The 23,298-nt window shown below is 45.9% G+C and overlaps 1 protein-coding gene across 5 annotated transcripts in view; it reads left to right on the top strand.

The window, feature by feature from the left end:
• LOC106572778 (polypyrimidine tract-binding protein 3) overlaps positions 1–23,298 on the top strand; it is a 135,556-nt gene that overhangs the window by 75,941 nt on the left and 36,317 nt on the right. For 2 of the 5 annotated variants that reach the window (XM_082957037.1, XM_082957044.1), the window contains exons 4-6: positions 10,782–10,928; positions 15,556–15,723; positions 16,548–16,658. In XM_082957037.1, the coding sequence (XP_082813163.1) occupies positions 10,782–10,928; positions 15,556–15,723; positions 16,548–16,658 (426 nt within the window). Of the gene's footprint in view, positions 1–10,781; positions 10,929–11,442; positions 11,456–15,555; positions 15,724–16,547; positions 16,698–23,298 lie in introns of those variants that run through there. The other 3 variants (XM_082957035.1, XM_082957036.1, XM_082957039.1) reach the window with 2 other exon arrangements.

The following is a 23,298-nucleotide window of genomic DNA, read 5'->3' as shown; positions in this document are numbered from 1 at the left end:
CTGTATATAGCCTCCACATTGACTCTGTACCGGTACCCCATGTATATAGCCTCCACGTTGACTCTGTACCGGTACCCCCTGTATATAGCCTCCACATTGACTCTGTACCGGTACCCCCTGTATATAGCCTCCACATTGACTCTGTACCGGTACCGCCTGTATATAGCCTCCACATTGACTCTGTACCGGTACCCCCTGTATATAGCCTCCACATTGACTCTGTACCGGTACCCCCTGTATATAGCCTCCACATTGACTCTGTACCGGTACCCCCTGTATATAGCCTCCACATTGACTCTGTACCGGTACCCCCTGTATATAGCCTCCACATTGACTCTGTACCGGTACCCCCTGTATATAGCCTCCACATTGACTCTGTACCGGTACCCCCTGTATATAGCCTCCACATTGACTCTGTACCGGTACCCCCTGTATATAGCCTCCACATTGACTCTGTACCGGTACCCCCTGTATATAGCCTCCACATTGACTCTGTACCGGTACCCCCTGTATATAGCCTCCACATTGACTCTGTACCGGTACCCCCTGTATATAGCCTCCACATTGACTCTGTACCGGTACCCCCTGTATATAGCCTCCACATTGACTCTGTACCGGTACCCCCTGTATATAGCCTCCACATTGACTCTGTACCGGTACCCCCTGTATATAGCCTCCACATTGACTCTGTACCGGTACCCCCTGTATATAGCCTCCACATTGACTCTGTTCCGGTACCTCCCTGTATATAGCCTCCACATTGACTCTGTACCGGTACCCCCTGTATATAGCCTCCACATTGACTCTGTACCGGTACCCCCTGTATATAGCCTCCACATTGACTCTGTACCGGTACCCCCTGTATATAGCCTCCACATTGACTCTGTACCGTAACACCCTGTATATAGCCTCCACATTGACTCTGTACCGGTACCCCCTGTATATAGCCTCCACATTGACTCTGTACCGGTACCCCCTGTATATAGCCTCCACATTGACTCTGTACCGGTACCCCCTGTATATAGCCTCCACATTGACTCTGTACCGGTACCCCCTGTATATAGCCTCCACATTGACTCTGTACCGGTACCCCCTGTATATAGCCTCCACATTGACTCTGTACCGGTACCCCCTGTATATAGCCTCCACATTGACTCTGTACCGGTACCCCCTGTATATAGCCTCCACATTGACTCTGTACCGGTACCCCCTGTATATAGCCTCCACATTGACTCTGTACCGGTACCCCCTGTATATAGCCTCCACATTGACTCTGTTCCGGTACCTCCCTGTATATAGCCTCCACATTGACTCTGTACCGGTACCCCCTGTATATAGCCTCCACATTGACTCTGTACCGGTACCCCCTGTATATAGCCTCCACATTGACTCTGTACCGGTACCCCCTGTATATAGCCTCCACATTGACTCTGTACCGTAACACCCTGTATATAGCCTCCACATTGACTCTGTACCGGTACCCCATGTATATAGCCTCCACATTGACTCTGTACCGGTACCCCCTGTATATAGCCTCCACATTGACTCTGTACCGGTACCCCATGTATATAGCCTCCACATTGACTCTGTACCGGTACCCCCTGTATATAGTCTCCACATTGACTCTGTACCGTTACCCCCTGTATATAGCCTCCACATTGACTCTGTACCGGTACCCCCTGTATATAGCCTCCACATTGACTCTGTACCGGTACCCCTGTATATAGCCTCCACATTGACTCTGTACCGTAATACCCTGTATATAGCCTCCACATTGACTCTGTACCGGTACCCCCTGTATATAGCCTCCACATTGACTCTGTACCGTAATACCCTGTATATAGCCTCCACATTGACTCTGTACCGGTACCCCCTGTATATAGCCTCCACATTGACTCTGTACCGTAATACCCTGTATATAGCCTCCACATTGACTCTGTACCGTAACACCCTGTATATAGCCTCCACATTGACTCTGTACCGGTACCCCCTGTATATAGCCTCCACATTGACTCTGTACCGGTACCCCCTGTATATAGCCTCCACATTGACTCTGTACCGGTACCCCTGTATATAGCCTCCACATTGACTCTGTACCGGTACCCCCTGTATATAGCCTCCACATTGACTCTGTACCGGTACCCCCTGTATATAGCCTCCACATTGACTCTGTACCGGTACCCCCTGTATATAGCCTCCACATTGACTCTGTACCGGTACCCCCTGTATATAGCCTCCACATTGACTCTGTACCGGTACCCCATGTATATAGCCTCCACATTGACTCTGTACCGGTACCCCCTGTATATAGCCTCCACATTGACTCTGTACCGGTACCCCCTGTATATAGCCTCCACATTGACTCTGTACCGGTACCCCCTGTATATAGCCTCCACATTGACTCTGTACCGGTACCCCCTGTATATAGCCTCCACATTGACTCTGTACCGGTACCCCCTGTATATAGCCTCCACATTGACTCTGTACCGGTACCCCATGTATATAGCCTCCACATTGACTCTGTACCGGTACCCCCTGTATATAGCCTCCACATTGACTCTGTACCGGTACCCCCTGTATATAGCCTCCACGTTGACTCTGTACCGGTACCCCCTGTATATAGCCTCCACATTGACTCTGTACCGGTACCCCCTGTATATAGCCTCCACATTGACTCTGTACCGGTACCGCCTGTATATAGCCTCCACATTGACTCTGTACCGGTACCCCCTGTATATAGCCTCCACATTGACTCTGTACCGGTACCCCCTGTATATAGCCTCCACATTGACTCTGTACCGGTACCCCCTGTATATAGCCTCCACATTGACTCTGTACCGGTACCCCCTGTATATAGCCTCCACATTGACTCTGTACCGGTACCCCCTGTATATAGCCTCCACATTGACTCTGTACCGGTACCCCCTGTATATAGCCTCCACATTGACTCTGTACCGGTACCCCCTGTATATAGCCTCCACATTGACTCTGTACCGGTACCCCCTGTATATAGCCTCCACATTGACTCTGTACCGGTACCCCCTGTATATAGCCTCCACATTGACTCTGTACCGGTACCCCCTGTATATAGCCTCCACATTGACTCTGTACCGGTACCCCCTGTATATAGCCTCCACATTGACTCTGTTCCGGTACCTCCCTGTATATAGCCTCCACATTGACTCTGTACCGGTACCCCCTGTATATAGCCTCCACATTGACTCTGTACCGGTACCCCCTGTATATAGCCTCCACATTGACTCTGTACCGGTACCCCCTGTATATAGCCTCCACATTGACTCTGTACCGTAACACCCTGTATATAGCCTCCACATTGACTCTGTACCGGTACCCCATGTATATAGCCTCCACATTGACTCTGTACCGGTACCACCTGTATATAGCCTCCACATTGACTCTGTACCGGTACCCCATGTATATAGCCTCCACATTGACTCTGTACCGGTACCCCCTGTATATAGTCTCCACATTGACTCTGTACCGTTACCCCCTGTATATAGCCTCCACATTGACTCTGTACCGGTACCCCCTGTATATAGCCTCCACATTGACTCTGTACCGGTACCCCCTGTATATAGCCTCCACATTGACTCTGTACCGTAATACCCTGTATATAGCCTCCACATTGACTCTGTACCGGTACCCCCTGTATATAGCCTCCACATTGACTCTGTACCGTAATACCCTGTATATAGCCTCCACATTGACTCTGTACCGGTACCCCCTGTATATAGCCTCCACATTGACTCTGTACCGGTACCCCCTGTATATAGCCTCCACATTGACTCTGTACTGGTACCCCCTGTATATAGCCTCCACATTGACTCTGTACCGGTACCCCCTGTATATAGCCTCCACATTGACTCTGTACCGGTACCCCCTGTATATAGCCTCCACATTGACTCTGTACCGGTACCCCCTGTATATAGTCTCCACATTGATTCTGTACCGGTACCCCCTGTATACAGCCTCCACATTGACTCTGTACCGGTACCCCCTGTATATAGCCTCCACATTGACTCTGTACCGGTACCCCTGTATATAGCCTCCACATTGACTCTGTACCGTAACACCCTGTATATAGCCTCCACATTGACTCTGTACCGTAATACCCTGTATATAGCCTCCACAAAGACTCTGTACCGTAATACCCTGTATATAGCCTCCACATTGACTCTGTACCGTAATACCCTGTATATAGCCTCCACATTGACTCTGTACCGGTACCCCCTGTATATAGCCTCCACATTGACTCTGTACCGTAATACCCTGTATATAGCCTCCACATTGACTCTGTACCGTAATACCCTGTATATAGCCTCCACATTGACTCTGTACCGGTACCCCCTGTATATAGCCTCCACATTGACTCTGTACCGGTACCCCCTGTATGTAGCCTCCACATTTACTCTGTACCGGTACCCCCTGTATATAGCCTCCACATTGACTCTGTACCGGTACCCCCTGTATATAGCCTCCACATTGACTCTGTACCGTAATACCCTGTATATAGCCTCCACATTGACTCTGTACCGGTACCCCCTGTATATAGCCTCCACATTGACTCTGTACCGTAATACCCTGTATATAGCCTCCACATTGACTCTGTACCGGTACCCCCTGTATATAGCCTCCACATTGACTCTGTACCGTAACACCCTGTATATAGCCTCCACATTGACTCTGTACCGGTACCCCCTGTATATAGCCTCCACATTGACTCTGTACCGGTACCCCCTGTATATAGCCTCCACATTGACTCTGTACCGGTACCCCCTGTATATAGCCTCCACATTGACTCTGTTCCGGTACCTCCCTGTATATAGCCTCCACATTGACTCTGTACCGGTACCCCCTGTATATAGCCTCCACATTGACTCTGTACCGGTACCCCCTGTATATAGCCTCCACATTGACTCTGTACCGGTACCCCCTGTATATAGCCTCCACATTGACTCTGTACCGTAACACCCTGTATATAGCCTCCACATTGACTCTGTACCGGTACCCCATGTATATAGCCTCCACATTGACTCTGTACCTGTACCCCCTGTATATAGCCTCCACATTGACTCTGTACCGGTACCCCATGTATATAGCCTCCACATTGACTCTGTACCGGTACCCCCTGTATATAGTCTCCACATTGACTCTGTACCGTTACCCCCTGTATATAGCCTCCACATTGACTCTGTACCGGTACCCCCTGTATATAGCCTCCACATTGACTCTGTACCGGTACCCCCTGTATATAGCCTCCACATTGACTCTGTACCGTAATACCCTGTATATAGCCTCCACATTGACTCTGTACCGGTACCCCCTGTATATAGCCTCCACATTGACTCTGTACCGTAATACCCTGTATATAGCCTCCACATTGACTCTGTACCGGCACCCCCTGTATATAGCCTCCACATTGACTCTGTACCGGTACCCCCTGTATATAGCCTCCACATTGACTCTGTACTGGTACCCCCTGTATATAGCCTCCACATTGACTCTGTACCGGTACCCCCTGTATATAGCCTCCACATTGACTCTGTACCGGTACCCCCTGTATATAGCCTCCACATTGACTCTGTACCGGAACCCCCTGTATATAGTCTCCACATTGATTCTGTACCGGTACCCCCTGTATACAGCCTCCACATTTACTCTGTACCGGTACCCCCTGTATATAGCCTCCACATTGACTCTGTACCGGTACCCCTGTATATAGCCTCCACATTGACTCTGTACCGTAACACCCTGTATATAGCCTCCACATTGACTCTGTACCGTAATACCCTGTATATAGCCTCCACAATGACTCTGTACCGTAATACCCTGTATATAGCCTCCACATTGACTCTGTACCGTAATACCCTGTATATAGCCTCCACATTGACTCTGTACCGGTACCCCCTGTATATAGCCTCCACATTGACTCTGTACCGGTACCCCCTGTATATAGCCTCCACATTGACTCTGTACCGGTACCCCCTGTATATAGCCTCCACATTGACTCTGTACCGGTACCCCCTGTATATAGCCTCCACATTGACTCTGTACCGTAATACCCTGTATATAGCCTCCACATTGACTCTGTACCGGTACCCCCTGTATATAGCCTCCACATTGACTCTGTACCGTAATACCCTGTATATAGCCTCCACATTGACTCTGTACCGGTACCCCCTGTATATAGCCTCCACATTGACTCTGTACCGGTACCCCCTGTATATAGCCTCCACATTGACTCTGTACCGGTACCCCCTGTATATAGCCTCCACATTGACTCTGTACCGTAATACCCTGTATATAGCCTCCACATTGACTCTGTACCGGTACCCCCTGTATATAGCCTCCACATTGACTCTGTACCGTAATACCCTGTATATAGCCTCCACATTGACTCTGTACCGGTACCCCCTGTATATAGCCTCCACATTGACTCTGTACCGTAACACCCTGTATATAGCCTCCACATTGACTCTGTACCGTAATACCCTGTATATAGCCTCCACATTGACTCTGTACCGGTACTCCCTGTATATAGCCTCCACATTGACTCTGTACCGTAACACCCTGTATATAGCCTCCACATTGACTCTGTACCGGTACCCCCTGTATATAGCCTCCACATTGACTCTGTACCGGTACCCCCTGTATATAGCCTCCACATTGACTCTGTACCGGTACCCCCTGTATATAGCCTCCACATTGACTCTGTACCGGTATCCCCTGTATATAGCCTCCACATTGACTCTGTACCGTAATACCCTGTATATAGCCTCCACATTGACTCTGTACCGGTACCCCCTGTATATAGCCTCCACATTGACTCTGTACCGGTACACCCTGTATATAGCCTCCACATTGACTCTGTACCGGTACCCCCTGTATATAGCCTCCACATTGACTCTGTACCGTAATACCCTGTATATAGCCTCCACATTGACTCTGTACCGGTACCCCCTGTATATAGCCTCCACATTGACTCTGTACCGGTACACCCTGTATATAGCCTCCACATTGACTCTGTACCGTAATACCCTGTATATAGCCTCCACATTGACTCTGTACCGTAATACCCTGTATATAGTCTCCACATTGACTCTGTACCGGTACCCCATGTTCATAGCTTCGTTATTGTATAGCGTTACTTTTTATTACATTTTTACTTTAGTTTATTTAGTAAATATTTTCTTAACTCTATTTCTTCAACTGCATTGTTGGTTTAGGGCTTGTAAGTAAGCATTTCACTCTAAGGTCAACCTGTTGTATTCAGCATGTGACAAATAAAATGTGATGTGATTTAATGCGGGCCTACTGCATGGGATACGGAGGTCCGCCTTTATTACGAAGATGCCAATTCAGACCAGAAGTAGGAAACTTTGGAGACGTCCCAAATGGCACCCTATTCCCTATGTAGTGCACTACTTTTAATGAGCACCAATGGGGTGCAGGACAGGGTTGGAGGGTTCAACATTTTAATCAAGGTTAATTGGAGGCTAGATAAGGAAGGACCCTTTCCCATTCCAATGGAAATATAATGGTAAGACCAGAATAGAGGTACTACATGTCCTGGATGTTCTTTTAATTTAATTTAATTTAATTTAATTTAATTTAACCTTTATTTAACTAGGCAAGTCAGTTAAGAACAAATTCTTATTTTACAATGAAAAGGCAAAAGGCCTCCTGCGGGGACGGGGGCCTGGGATTAAAAATAAATAAATACAATATAAATATAGGACAAAACACACATCACGACAAGAGAGACAACACAACACTACATAAAGAGAGACCTAAGACGACAACACAACATGGCAGCAACACAACATGACAACAGCATGGTAGCAACACAACATGACAACAGCATGGTAGCAACACAACATGACAACAGCATGGTAGCAACACAACATGACAACAACATGGTAGCAACACAACATGACAACAACATGGTAGCAACACAACATGACAACAACATGGTAGCAACACAGCACGGCAGTAGCACAAAACATGGTACAAACATTATTGGGGCACAGACAACAGCACAAGGTAGAGACAACAATACATCGCACAAAACTGATGTAGGCTCAATTCTGATGCATACTCGTTATCGTTACTCGTTATCGTTACTCGTTATTGTTACTCATTGTGTATTTATTATTAGGTGTTATTACTTTTCTATTGTTTCTCTATTGTCTTTCTCTCTGTATTGTTGGGAAGGTCCTGTCAGTCAGCATTTACCTGTTAGTCTACACCTGTTGTTTACCAAGCATTTACCTGTTAGTCTACACCTGTTGTTTACCAAGCATTTACCTGTTAGTCTACACCTGTTGTTTACCAAGCATTTACCTGTTAGTCTACACCTGTTGTTTACCAAGCATTTACCTGGTAGTCTACACCTGTTGTTTACCAAGCATTTACCTGTTAGTCTACACCTGTTGTTTACCAAGCATTTACCTGGTAGTCTACACCTGTTGTTTACCAAGCATTTACCTGTTAGTCTACACCTGTTGTTTACCAAGCATTTCACTGGTAGTCTACACCTGTTGTTTACAAAGCATTTCCCTGTTAGTCTACACCTGTTGTTTACCAAGCATTTCCCTGTTAGTCTACACCTGTTGTTTACCAAGCATTTCCCTGTTAGTCTACACCTGTTGTTTACCAAGCATTTACCTGTTAGTCTACACCTGTTGTTTACCAAGCATCTCACTGGTAGTCTACACCTGTTGTTTACCAAGCATTTCACTGGTAGTCTACACCTGTTGTTTACCAAGCATTTCACTGGTAGTCTACACCTGTTGTTTACAAAGCATTTCCCTGTTAGTCTACACCTGTTGTTTACCAAGCATTTACCTGTTAGTCTACACCTGTTGTTTACCAAGCATTTACCTGTTAGTCTACACCTGTTGTTTACCAAGCATTTACCTGGTAGTCTACACCTGTTGTTTACCAAGCATTTACCTGTTAGTCTACACCTGTTGTTTACCAAGCATTTCCCTGTTAGTCTACACCTGTTGTTTACCAAGCATCTCACTGGTAGTCTACACCTGTTGTTTACCAAGCATTTACCTGTTAGTCTACACCTGTTGTTTACCAAGCATTTCCCTGTTAGTCTACACCTGTTGTTTACCAAGCATCTCACTGGTAGTCTACACCTGTTGTTTACCAAGCATTTCACTGGTAGTCTACACCTGTTGTTTACCAAGCATTTCACTGGTAGTCTACACCTGTTGTTTACAAAGCATTTCCCTGTTAGTCTACACCTGTTGTTTACCAAGCATTTACCTGTTAGTCTACACCTGTTGTTTACCAAGCATTTACCTGTTAGTCTACACCTGTTGTTTACCAAGCATTTACCTGGTAGTCTACACCTGTTGTTTACCAAGCATTTACCTGTTAGTCTACACCTGTTGTTTACCAAGCATTTACCTGTTAGTCTACACCTGTTGTTTACCAAGCATTTACCTGTTAGTCTATACCTGTTGTTTACCAAGCATTTACCTGTTAGTCTACACCTGTTGTTTACCAAGCATTTACCTGTTAGTCTACACCTGTTGTTTACCAAGCATTTACCTGTTAGTCTACACCTGTTGTTTACCAAGCATTTACCTGTTAGTCTACACCTGTTGTTTACCAAGCATTTACCTGTTAGTCTACACCTGTTGTTTACCAAGTATTTCACTGATAGTCTACACCTGTTGTTTACCAAGCATTTACCTGTTAGTCTACACCTGTTGTTTACCAAGCATTTACCTGTTAGTCTACACCTGTTGTTTACCAAGCATTTACCTGTTAGTCTACACCTGTTGTTTACCAAGCATTTACCTGTTAGTCTACACCTGTTGTTTACCAAGCATTTACCTGTTAGTCTACACCTGTTGTTTATCAAGCATTTCACTGGTAGTCTACACCTGTTGTTTACCAAGCATCTCACTGTTAGTCTACACCTGTTGTTTACCAAGCATTTACCTGTTAGTCTACACCTGTTGTTTACCAAGCATTTACCTGTTAGTCTACACCTGTTGTTTACCAAGCATTTCACCTGTTAGTCTACACCTGTTGTTTACCAAGCATTTACCTGTTAGTCTACACCTGTTGTTTACCAAGTATTTACCTGTTAGTCTACACCTGTTGTTTACCAAGCATCTCACTGGTAGTCTACACCTGTTGTTTACCAAGCATGTGACGAATACCATTGTATTTTATTTGATACTGTCCAATTTATTTGGCTTGATGGGTTTGATTAGCTGTCATAAGAGGTGCTATGTTCTACCTGCAAAGAGTTCAGCATCTCATAATGAGATGAGTCTGAGTGATTCTTATTCAATACCATCCTAGTCATATTATACTCCACTGCACGGGTTTTCCTGAATCAGTTTCATTGTCCCTATAGTATTGTCTCTTAAAGGTGCAGAAGCCGGAAGGACAACTAAATGACATCGCAGATCAGATGTTAATATTTGTACCACTGAGACGACTATATGATTTTATGAGATTTCCTAGGCTTCTGTAGCATCCGTAAGAAATGATCAGGCCCAGTACCTACCTAGCTAACGTGCAGCTGTCTTCTGAAACAAACCATGGTCGATTACTACCCAGCATCATTCTCATTCAACAGTCTCAGGTTCAACACTACTTTAATGAAGTGAGATCAGGGCCAACAAAATATCACGTTCACGTTTCCGTTTTCCGTTTTCCCCCTATAGCTTTGTGTTGTACTAAGTGTCTAACTTTAGTGTCCCTGTGTTCCCTCCCTAACCGACCAGGCTTTTATAGAAATGGCTTCTGAAGAGGCAGCGATCACCATGGTGAACTACTACACCACAGCAACACCTCACGTCCGCAACCAGCCGGTCTACATCCAGTACTCCAACCACCGCGAACTCAAGACAGACAACCTGCCCAATCAGGGGGTGAGTACAGTCCAACCTGACCAATCAGGGGGTGAGAACAGTCCAACCTGACCAATCAGGGGCTGAGTACAGTCCAACCTGACCAATCAGGGGCTGAGTACAGTCCAACCTGCCCAATCAGGGGCTGAGTACAGTCCAACCTGACCAATCAGGGGCTGACTACAGTCCAACCTGACCAATCAGGGGCTGAGTACAGTCCAACCTGACCAATCAGGGGCTGAGTACAGTCCAACCTGATCAATCAGGGGCTGAGTACAGTCCAACCTGACCAATCAGGGGCTGAGTACAGTCCAACCTGACCAATCAGGGGGTGAGTACAGTCCAACCTGCCCAATCAGGGGGTGAGTACAGTCCAACCTGACCAATCAGGGGCTGAGTACAGTCCAACCTGACCAATCAGGGGCTGAGTACAGTCCAACCTGACCAATCAGGGGCTGAGTACAGTCCAACCTGCCCAATCAGGGGGTGAGTACAGTCCAACCTGACCAATCAGGGGCTGAGTACAGTCCAACCTGCCCAATCAGGGGGTGAGTACAGTCCAGCCTGACCAATCAGGGGCTGAGTACAGTCCAGCCTGACCAATCAGGGGCTGAGTACAGTCCAACCTGATCAATCAGGGGCTGAGTACAGTACAACCTGACCAATCAGGGGCTGAGTACAGTCCAACCTGACCAATCAGGGGCTGAGTACAGTCCAACCTGATCAATCAGGGGCTGAGTACAGTCCAACCTGACCAATCAGGGGGTGAGTACAGTCCAACCGGACCAATCAGGGGGTGAGTACAGTCCAACCTGATCAATCAGGGGGTGAGTACAGTCCAACCGGACCAATCAGGGGGTGAGTACAGTCCAACCTGATCAATCAGGGGCTGAGTACAGTACAACCTGACCAATCAGGGGGTGAGTACAGTCCAACCTGACCAATCAGGGGCTGAGTACAGTCCAACCTGACCAATCAGGGGCTGAGTACAGTACAACCTGACCAATCAGGGGCTGAGTACAGTCCAACCTGACCAATCAGGGGTTTAGGACAGTCCAACCTGACCAATCAGAGTCCACCACATGGACAGTACATGGTCCTTGCCCTGAACAGCCACTGTGTGTGCGTCCCAAACAACCTATTCCCTATGGGCCCTGGTTAAAAGCACTAAAGACTGTTTACAGGTCATACTGTAGGTTACAGGTTATACTGTAGGTTATAGGTTATACTGTAGGTTACAGGTTACAGGTTATACTGTAGGTTACAGGTTATACTGTAGGTTATAGGTTATACTGTAGGTTACAGGTTACAGGTTATACTGTAGGTTACAGGTTATACTGTAGGTTACAGGTTATACTGTAGGTTACAGGTTACAGGTTATACTGTAGGTTACAGGTTATACTGTAGGTTATAGGTTATACTGTAGGTTACAGGTCATACTGTAGGTTACAGGTTATATTGTAGGTTACAGGTTATACTGTAGGTTACAGGTTATACTGTAGGTTACAGGTTACAGGTTATACTGTAGGTTACAGGTTATACTGTAGGTTACAGGTTATACTGTAGGTTACAGGTTACAGGTTACAGGTTATACAGTAGGTTACAGGTTACAGGTTATACTGTAGGTTATAGGTTATACTGTAGGTTACACGTTACAGGTTATACTGTAGGTTACAGGTTATACTGTAGGTAACAGGTTATACTGTAGGTTACAGGTTACAGGTTATAATGTAGGTTACAGGTTATACTGTAGGTTACAGGTTACACTGTAGGTTACAGGTTATACTGTAGGTTACAGGTTATACTGTAGGTTACAGGTTATACTGTAGGTTACAGGTTACACTGTAGGTTACAGGTTATACTGTAGGTTACAGGTTACAGGTTATACTGTAGGTTATAGGTTATACTGTAGGTTACAGGTTACAGGTTGTACTGTAGGTTACAGGTTACAGGTTATACTGTAGGTTATAGGTTATACTGTAGGTTACAGGTTGTACTGTAGGTTACAGGTTACAGGTTATACTGTAGGTTACAGGTCATACTGTAGGTTACAGGTTATACTGTAGGTTACAGGTTATACTATAGGTTACAGGTTATACTGTAGGTTACAGGTTACAGGTTATACTGTAGGTTACAGGTTATACTGTAGGTTACAGGTTACAGGTTATACTGTAGGTTACAGGTTATACTGTAGGTTACAGGTTATACTGTAGGTTACAGGTTACAGGTTATACTGTAGGTTACAGGTTATACTGTAGGTTGCAGGTTATACTGTAGGTTACAGGTTATACTGTAGGTTACAGGTTACAGGTTATACTGTGGGTTACAGGTTGTACTGTAGGTTACAGGTTACAGGTTATACTGTAGGTTACAGGTTATACTGTAGGTTACATGTTATACTGTAGGTTACAGGTTATACTGTAGGTTACAGGTTATACTGTAGGTTACAGGTTATACTGTAGGTTACATGTTATACTGTAGGTTACAGGTTATACTGTAGGTTACAGGTTATACTGTAGGTTACAGGTTATACTGTAGGTTACAGGTTACAGGTTATACTGTAGGTTACAGGTTATACTATAGGTTACAGGTTACAGGTTATACTGTAGGTTACAGGTTATACTGTAGGTTATAGGTTATACTGTAGGTTACAGGTTATACTGTAGGTTACAGGTTATACTGTAGGTTACAGGTTACAGGTTGTACTGTAGGTTACAGGTTATACTGTAGGTTACAGGTTATGCTGTAGGTTACAGGTTATACTGTAGGTTACAGGTTGTACTGTAGGTTACAGGTTATACTGTAGGTTACAGGTTACAGGTTACAGGTTGTACTGTAGGTTACAGGTTATACTGTAGGTTACAGGTTATACTGTAGGTTACAGGTTATACTGTAGGTTACAGGTTACAGCTTATACTGTAGGTTACAGGTTATACTGCAGGTTACAGGTTATACTGTAGGTTACAGGTTATACTATAGGTTACAGGTTATACAGTAGGTTACAGGTTACAGGTTATACTGTAGGTTACAGGTTATACTGTAGGTTACAGGTTACAGGTTATACTGTAGGTTACAGGTTATACTGTAGGTTACAGGTTACAGGTTATACTGTAGGTTACAGGTTATACTGTAGGTTACAGGTTACAGGTTATACTGTAGGTTACAGGTTATACTGTAGGTTACAGGTTACAGGTTATACTGTAGGTTACAGGTTATACTGTAGGTTACACGTTATACTGTAGGTTATAGGGTGCCATTTGGAAATAGATTGTGTGATATGACAGTCCAGCAGCAGGCGTGTCCAGTCCACAATGTTCTGCTGATTCTAGCTAGCACTAATCTACTGTACAATATCATGTTACAACCTCTCTCTCGTTCTCTTTTGTCTTTCTCTTTCTCTATCTCTCTCTCTTTCTCTGTCTGTCTCTGTCTGTCTCTCTCTTTCTCTCTCTCTCTATCTCTGTCTTCCTCTTTCTCTCTCTCTCTATCTCTCTCTCTTTCTCTCTCTCTCTATCTCTCTCTCTCTCTCTCTCTCTCTCTCTCAATCTCTGTCTTCCTCTTTCTCTCTCTCTCTATCTCTCTCTCTTTCTCTCTCTCTCTCTGTCTCTGTATCTGTCTCTGTCTCTGTCTGTCTCTCTTTCTCTCTCTCTTTCTCGCTCTCTCTCTCTCTCAATCTCTGTCTTCCTCTTTCTCTCTCTCTGTCTCTCTGTCTCTGTCTGTCTCTCTTTCTCTCTCTCTCTCAATCTCTGTCTTCCTCTTTCTCGCTCTCTCCACATTATGACAATAAATTATTAAGTTATTGTATATCATATTTTTATTGTTTGGGGTGTTAAACCCAACATCCCCCTCTCCTCCTCCACTCTCCCCCTCTCTTCCCCCTCTCTCCTCCACTCTCCTCCCCCTCTACCCTGTCTCTTCCCCCTCTTCTCCTCCACTCTCCCCCCTCTCTTCCCCCTCTCTCCTCCACTCTCCTCCCCCTCTACCCTGTCTCTTCCCCCTCTTCTCCTCCACTCTCCTCCTTCTCTTCCCCTCTCTCCTCCACTCTCCTCCCTCTCTTCCCTCTCTCCTCCACTCTCCTCCCCCTCTACCCTGTCTCTCCCCCCTCTCTCCTCCACTCTCCTCCCTCTCTTCCCTCTCTCCTCCACTCTCCTCCCCTTCTACCCTGTCTCTCCCCCCTCTCTCCTCCACTCTCCTCCCTCTCTTCCCTCTCTCCTCCACTCTCCTCCCCCTCTACCCTGTCTCTCCCCCCTCTCTCCTCCACTCTCCTCCCTCTCTTCCCTCTCTCCTCCACTCTCCTCCCCCTCTACCCTGTCTCTCCCCCCTCTCTCCTCCACTCTCCTCCCTCTCTTCCCTCTCTCCTCCACTCTCCTCCCCCTCTACCCTGTCTCTTCCCCCTCTTCTCCTCCACTCTCCTCCTTCTCTTCCCCTCTCTTCTTCCACTCTCCTCCATTCTCCTCCTCTCTTCCCCCTCTCTTCCTCCACTCTCCTCCTCTCTTCCTCCTCTCCTTCTCCACTCTCCTCCCTCTCTTTCCCCTTCTCCTCCACTCTTCCCTCTCTCCTCCTCTCCTCCTCAACTCTCCTCCCTCTCTTCCCCCCTCTTCCTCCACTCTCCTCCCTCTCTTCCCCTCTCTACTCCTTTCCCCAACAGAGAGCTCAGGCAGCGTTGCAGGCAGTCAACGCAGTGCATTCTGGGAACATGGCGTTGGGCGGTTCAGCATCGGGCAGTGATGGAGCCTTGATGCCAGGACAGAGCCCCGTGCTGCGCATCATTGTAGAAAACCTCTTCTACCCTGTATCACTGGAGGTCCTGCACCAGGTAACCCTGATCTCTGACCTCTAAGCTCTTCTACCCTGTATCACTGGAGGTCCTGCACCAGGTAACCCTGATCTCTGACCTCTAAGCTCTTCTACCCTGTATCACTGGAGGTCCTGCACCAGGTAACCCTGATCTCTGACCTCTAAGCTCTTCTACCCTGTATCACTGGAGGTCCTGCACCAGGTAACCCTGATCTCTGACCTCTAAGCTCTTCTACCCTGTATCACTGGAGATCCTACACCAGGTAACCCTGACCTTTAACCTCTTCTACCCTGTATCACTGGAGGTCCTGCACCAGGTAACCCTGATCTCTGACCTCTTCTACCTTGTCTCTCTGGAGGTCCTGCACCAGGTAACCCTGACCTCTAAGCTCTTCTTCCCTGTCTCTCTGGAGGTCCTACACCAGGTAACCCTGACCTTTAACCTCTTCTACCTTGTCTCTCTGGAGGTAATGCACCAGGTAACCCTGACCTTTAACCTCTTCTACCTTGTCTCTCTGGAGGTAATGCACCAGGTAACCCTGACCTTTAACCTCTTCTACCTTGTCTCTCTGGAGGTAATGCACCAGGTAACCCTGACCTTTAACCTCTTCTACCTTGTCTCTCTGGAGGTAATGCACCATTGCACTATGGCTCTATCTTAATAGTCCCTCCCCTCTGACCTTCTCCGAAATGCCCTTTGAGAAGATGTGGAGAGAGGAATCAAGGAAAGATGAATTGAGAGGAGCCCAGGTCATAACACAGAATACTGAATGAGAGTATGGTGCTAAGTAGCCTAAGAGATATGTTTATATGAACTGGGTTTTTTTGGTTTTGTCTCCATAGATCTTCTCTAAGTTCGGGACAGTCCTGAAGATCATCACATTCACCAAGAACAACCAGTTCCAGGCCCTGCTACAATATGCTGACCCGATGAATGCCCACCACGCCAAAGTGGTACGTACTGACCCGATGAATGCCCACCACGCCAAAGTGGTACGTACTGAGCCGATGAATGCCCACCACGCCAAAGTGGTACGTACCTCCTCACATGGGGTTGAAATGGCTAGGCTAGGTCTCTGGCTAGGTCTCTGGCTAGGTCTCTGGCTAGGTCTCTGGCTAGGTCTCTGGCTAGATATTTGGCTAGGTCTCTGGCTAAGTCTCTGGCTAGGTCTCTGGCTAGGTCTCTGGCTAGATATATGGCTAGGTCTCTGGCTAGGTCTCTGGCTAGGTCTCTGGCTAGGTATTTGGCTAGGTCTCTGGCTAGGTCTCTGGCTAGGTCTCTGGCTAGGTATTTGGCTACGTCTCTGGCTAGGTCTCTGGCTAGGTCTCTGGCTAGGTCTCTGGCTAGGTATTTGGCTAGGTCTCTGGCTAGGTCTCTGGCTAGGTCTCTGGCTAGGTATTTGGCTAGGTCTCTGGCTAGGTCTCTGGCTAGGTCTCTGGCTAGATCTCTGGCTAGGTATTTGGCTAGGTCTCTGGCTAGGTCTCTGGCTAGGTCTCTGGCTAGGTATTTGGCTAGGTCTCTGGCTAGGTCTCTGGCTAGGTATTTGGCTAGGTCTCTGGCTAGGTCTCTGGCTAGGTCTCTGGCTAGGTATTTGGCTAGGTCTCTGGCTAGGTCTCTGGCTAGGTATTTGGCTAGGTCTCTGGCTAGGTCTCTGGCTAGGTCTCTGGCTAGGTATTTGGCTCAGTTTTTGGATGTCAGACATCCTGATGTAACTGTGAGGAATAGCAGCGCAGCTCTAAAACATCACGCAGCAGTCAGAAGAGGCAGGAGAGAGCATAACAAAGATCTCATTCTGAAGCCGGATCTACAGTCTGTCTATTTCTGTCCTGATATGTTTGGATAAAAGCCTTAATAATGTCAGATATGTCCTGATGTGTTTGGATAAAAGCCTTAATAATGTCACATATATTCCCTCTCAGCTCAGTTTAGCCCAGATAAGTCTTGGTCTCCATTACAACCCTTGGTTTTATCAATCTAGCCTTTTGGTCTTTTTTCCAATACAACCCCAACCATGCTTTAAACCTGAGCTCAAAAATCGTATCAAATTTGATTGGTCACGTACACATATTTAGCAGATGTTATTGCGGGTGTAGCAAAGCATACCCAAACACGCTTCAGTCTAGCTTGAACATGAAGGGAATCAGGTGCTCGACTGAGGGACTTGATAATCCGAAAAAATTATTCCTTACTCCAGGACACTTCAACAGGTCACTATCCCCCAAAAATATTCCTTACTCCAGGACACTTCAACAGGTCACTATCCCCCAAAAATATTCCTTACTCCAGGACACTTCAACAGGTCACTATCCCCCAAAAATATTCCTTACTCCAGGACACTTCAACAGGTCACTATCCCCAAAAATTATTCCTTACTCCAGGACACTTCAACAGGTCACTATCCCAAAAAACATTCCTTACTCCGGGACACTTCAACAGGTCACTATCCCAAAGAATATTCCTTACTCCAGGACACTTCAACAGGTCACTATCCCAAAGAATATTCCTTACTCCAGGACACTTCAACAGGTCACTATCCCAAAGAATATTCCTTACTCCAGGACACTTCAACAGGTCACTATCCCAAAATAAAGAAAAAGGAGCACTCGGTTTCAGCATAGATGTTTGTTTATTCACAGGGCAAACATAAAAATGCTGTCTAGCTCCCATGTGTTAGGAGGAAGAGAGATTGGACGATGTGTTTTACTGCCTGGCCTCCTCCATCTCCATGCTATACCTGGCTGTAGCTAGAGCCCACAAATCTCAAATCACACACACCAGCCACCAGTGTCGTAGTCGAGTCACTAAAACTCAAGGCCAAGTCGAGACACGAGTCCCTATGGCTGAAGTCTGAGTCGAGTCCAAGTCCGAGTCCCCAATGGTCGAGTCACGAGTCGAGTCTATCAATTTATAATAGGTCTTATTATGCAATTGTTTCTAGTCGCCACCAGATGGCAGTATATCACCACATCCTCGTGAAAAGACCAAACTAATTTACTTTTCATCACCTACCTCACTCAATGCCTCTGTTTCACTACGTATTTATAAATTAATGGTAATTCAGGCTCCCAGCTACTTTTTTGTAAACGCCCACTGACATTGTTTTATTGCAGAGTGAAAACTAAAGGGAGAAGAATAAATGTTTGTGATTAGGAAACTCATTAGAACCATACTAACTTCAGCACAAAACGTCCAGGGGGTGAGCACGCTTTACCACTAAGAGACAGTTTAGTTGGGTCAAGGTAAGACAGTCTTGTGTTCCACTTTGTTTGTTTTAGTAGCATGAATCGTTCCTGTTCAGACCAAGGTGAAGAGTAGAATAATTGAAGGAATGAATCCAAGCCTCACTTATCACCTGTGGAAGGTGGGGCTTCCAGCAAGGCACAGATTTAATTTGCTTTGTATCTGCATCTGATGGTTATGGTGCTTCCAAGAGAACTGGGGGAAAAAAAGTTTCTAGTTGTCTTGAACGCACTGAAGTCGGAAGTGTGAGATTTCCGAGTTCCCAGTTGTTTTGAACATTAGTCAGCGGAGGGAGGGAGCCTCTCATGGTCCCTGCTCTCTCCTTGCTTTCCTCCGGTGAGACTGAACCAGAGAGAGGGGATACTGTCTTCCACTTGATGGCAAAACTCCAGTCGCACTGCATCTGCCTCATGCACAAATTCATAGCCACATGTTTGGTGATCGACTAGGAATGCCTTGAAGATCGACCAGGTTGGCGACCACTGTCCTACAGGTTCTTACCTTTTGAGCTATTTCCCTTTTTTGCTTCTGAAGAACAGATGTTATATGCCTGCAAGCTTTTTTTGAGGGAGGGGTTGTGGGACGAGGGGGGGGGGGCAGGGGAAGAGAGGTTGAGAGTGAGGTAGAATCCCTACTCTGTAAGCTCTGTAAATTGCTAGGGGAAAGGAAAAACAAGATCATGTTCTCCGTTATGACTGTTTGCTTGTAAATGGCTCTCAAATTGCTCTCGTTCATTCATTATGAAGTTCAGCTGTAGGTCTTCACTAATGGATGAGAGCAGTCTCCCTGTCTCCCTGAATGGAGAGGTAGAGCAGTTTCCCTGGATGGAGAGGTAGAGCAGTCTCCCTGGATGGAGAGGTAGAGCAGTCTCCCTGTCTCCCTGGATGGAGAGGCAGTGGCCTGGGGTGGACTAGATGCAGTGACCTGGGGTGGACTAGATGCAGTGTCCTGGGGTGGACTAGATGCAGTGGCCTGGGGTGGACTAGATGCAGTGGCCTGGGGTGGACTAGATGCAGTGGCCTGGGGTGGACTAGATGCAGTGGCCTGGGGTGGACTAGATGCAGTGGCCTGGGGTAGACTAGATGCAGTGGCCTGGGGTAGACTAGATGCAGTGGCCTGGGGTGGACTAGATGCAGTGTCCTGGGGTGGACTAGATGCAGTGTCCTGGGTAGACTAGATGCAGTGGCCTGGGGTGGACTAGATGCAGTGTCCCAGTGTCCTGGGGTAGACTAGATGCAGTGGCCTGTCGTGGACTAGATGCAGTGGCCTGGGGTGGACTAGATGCAGTGGCCTGGGGTGGACTAGATGCAGTGGCCTGGGGTGGACTAGATGCAGTGTCCTGGGGTGGACTAGATGCAGTGGCCTGGGGTGGACTAGATGCAGTGGCCTGGGGTAGACTAGATGCAGTGGCCTGGGTAGACTAGATGCAGTGGCCTGTCGTGGACTAGATGCAGTGGCCTGGGGTGGACTAGATGCAGTGGCCTGGGGTGGACTAGATGCAGTGGCCTGGGGTGTACTAGATGCAGTGGCCTGGGGTGGACTAGATGCAGTTACCTGGGGTGGACTAGATGCAGATGCATTAACTGTTCTACATTCTCTGAGTGGTTCAGTAACTGTAGTGACCCATATTATGTCATTACTGTAATTTCCTTCTTCTAGATGTAAACACTGTGGTTTTCTGATGATGGGAGAAGTTATTTGTCCCTCTGTGCACTACACTATAAAGGGGCGATTCCTTCTTCACTAGGACCATGTCTTTCTCTATGTCAAATCAAATGTATTGGTCACATACACATGGTTAGCAGACGTTAATGCGAGTGTAGTGAAATGCTTGTGCTTCTAGTTCCGACCGTGCAGTAATATCTAACAAGTAATCTAACAATTTCACAACTACCTTATACACACAAGTGTAAAGGAATGAATACGAATATGTACATAAACAAATATATAAATGAGTGATGGCAGAACGGCATAGGCAAGATGCAGTAGATGGTATAGAATACAGTATATACATATGAGATGAGTAATGTAGGGTATGAAAACATATAAAGCGGCATTGTTTAAAGTGGCTAGTGATACATGTCTCTGTTTATGGAGGTCTGAGAGATACTCAACATGTTATAGAGGTCAGAGATACTCAACATGTTATAGAGATACTCAACATGTTATGGAGGTCAGAGATACTCAACATGTTATGGAGGTCAGAGATACTCAACATGTTATAGAGGTCAGAGATACTCAACATGTTATGGAGGTCAGAGATACTCAACATGTTATAGAGGTCAGAGATACTCAACATGTTATGGAGGTCAGAGATACTCAACATGTTATGGAGGTCAGAGAGATACTCAACATGTTATGGAGGTCAGAGATACTCAACATGTTATGGAGGTCTGAGATACTCAACATGTTATGGAGGTCTGAGATACTCAACATGTTATGGAGGTCAGAGATACTAAAACATGTTATGGAGAACAGAGATACTCAACATGTTATAGAGGTCAGAGATACTCAACATGTTATGGAGGTCAGAGATACTCAACATGTTATGGAGGTCAGAGATACTCAACATGTTATGGATGTCAGAGATACTCAACATGTTATAGAGGTCAGAGAGATACTCAACATGTTATGGAGGTCTGAGATACTCAACATGTTATGGAGGTCAGAGATACTCAACATGTTATAGAGGTCAGAGATACTCAACATGTTATAGAGATACTCAACATGTTATGGAGGTCAGAGATACTCAACATGTTATAGAGGTCAGAGATACTCAACATGTTATGGAGGTCAGAGATACTCAACATGTTATAGAGTTCAGAGAGATACTCAACATGTTATGGAGGTCAGAGATACTAAAACATGTTATGGAGGTCTGAGATACTCAACATGTTATGGAGGTCTGAGATACTCAACATGTTATGGAGGTCAGAGATACTCAACATGTTATAGAGGTCAGAGATACTCAACATGTTATAGAGGTCAGAGAGATACTCAACATGTTATGGAGGTCAGAGATACTCAACATGTTATAGAGGTCTGAGAGATACTAAAACATGTTATGGAGGTCAGAGATACTCAACATGTTATGGAGGTCAGAGATACTCAACATGTTATGGAGGTCAGAGATACTCAACATGTTATGGAGGTCAGAGATACTCAACATGTTATACAGGTCAGAGATACTCAACATGTTATGGAGGTCTGAGAGATACTCAACATGTTATGGAGGTCAGAGATACTCAACATGTTATGGAGGTCAGAGATACTCAACATGTTATGGAGGTCAGAGAGATACTCAACATGTTATGGAGGTCAGAGATACTCAACATGTTATGGAGGTCTGAGATACTCAACATGTTATGGAGGTCTGAGATACTCAACATGTTATGGAGGTCAGAGATACTAAAACATGTTATGGAGAACAGAGATACTCAACATGTTATAGAGGTCAGAGATACTCAACATGTTATAGAGGTCAGAGAGATACTCAACATGTTATGGAGGTCTGAGATACTCAACATGTTATGGAGGTCAGAGATACTCAACATGTTATGGAGGTCAGAGAGATACTCAACATGTTATAGAGGTCAGAGATACTCAACATGTTATAGAGGTCAGAGATACTCAACATGTTATAGAGGTCAGAGATACTCAACATGTTATGGAGGTCAGAGATACTCAACATGTTATGGAGGTCAGAGATACTCAACATGTTATAGAAGTCAGAGATACTCAACATGTTATGGAGGTCTGAGATACTCAACATGTTATGGAGGTCAGAGATACTCAACATGTTATAGAGGTCAGAGATACTCAACATGTTATGGAGGTCAGAGATACTCAACATGTTATGGAGGTCTGAGATACTAAAACATGTTATGGAGGTCTGAGATACTAAAACATGTTATGGAGGTCTGAGATACTAAAACATGTTATGGAGGTCTGAGATACTAAAACATGTTATGGAGGTCAAAGATACTCAACATGTTATAGAGGTCAGAGATACTCAACATGTTATGGAGGTCAGAGATACTCAACATGTTATAGAGGTCAGAGATACTCAACATGTTATGGAGGTCAGAGATACTCAACATGTTATGGAGGTCTGAGATACTAAAACATGTTATGGAGGTCAGAGATACTCAACATGTTATGGAGGTCAGAGATACTCAACATGTTATGGAGGTCAGAGATACTCAACATGTTATGGAGGTCAGAGATACTCAACATTGTTATGGAGGTCTGAGATACTAAAACATGTTATGGAGGTCAGAGATACTCAACATGTTATGAAGGTCTGAGATACTCAACATGTTATGGAGGTCAGAGATACTCAACATGTTATGG

Source organism: Salmo salar, chromosome 01, assembly GCF_965601325.2.
Source record: "Salmo salar chromosome 01, fSalSal1, whole genome shotgun sequence".
In the NCBI taxonomy this organism is placed as follows: domain Eukaryota; kingdom Metazoa; phylum Chordata; class Actinopteri; order Salmoniformes; family Salmonidae; genus Salmo; species Salmo salar.
This window is presented reverse-complemented; position numbering and strand designations above follow the sequence as displayed.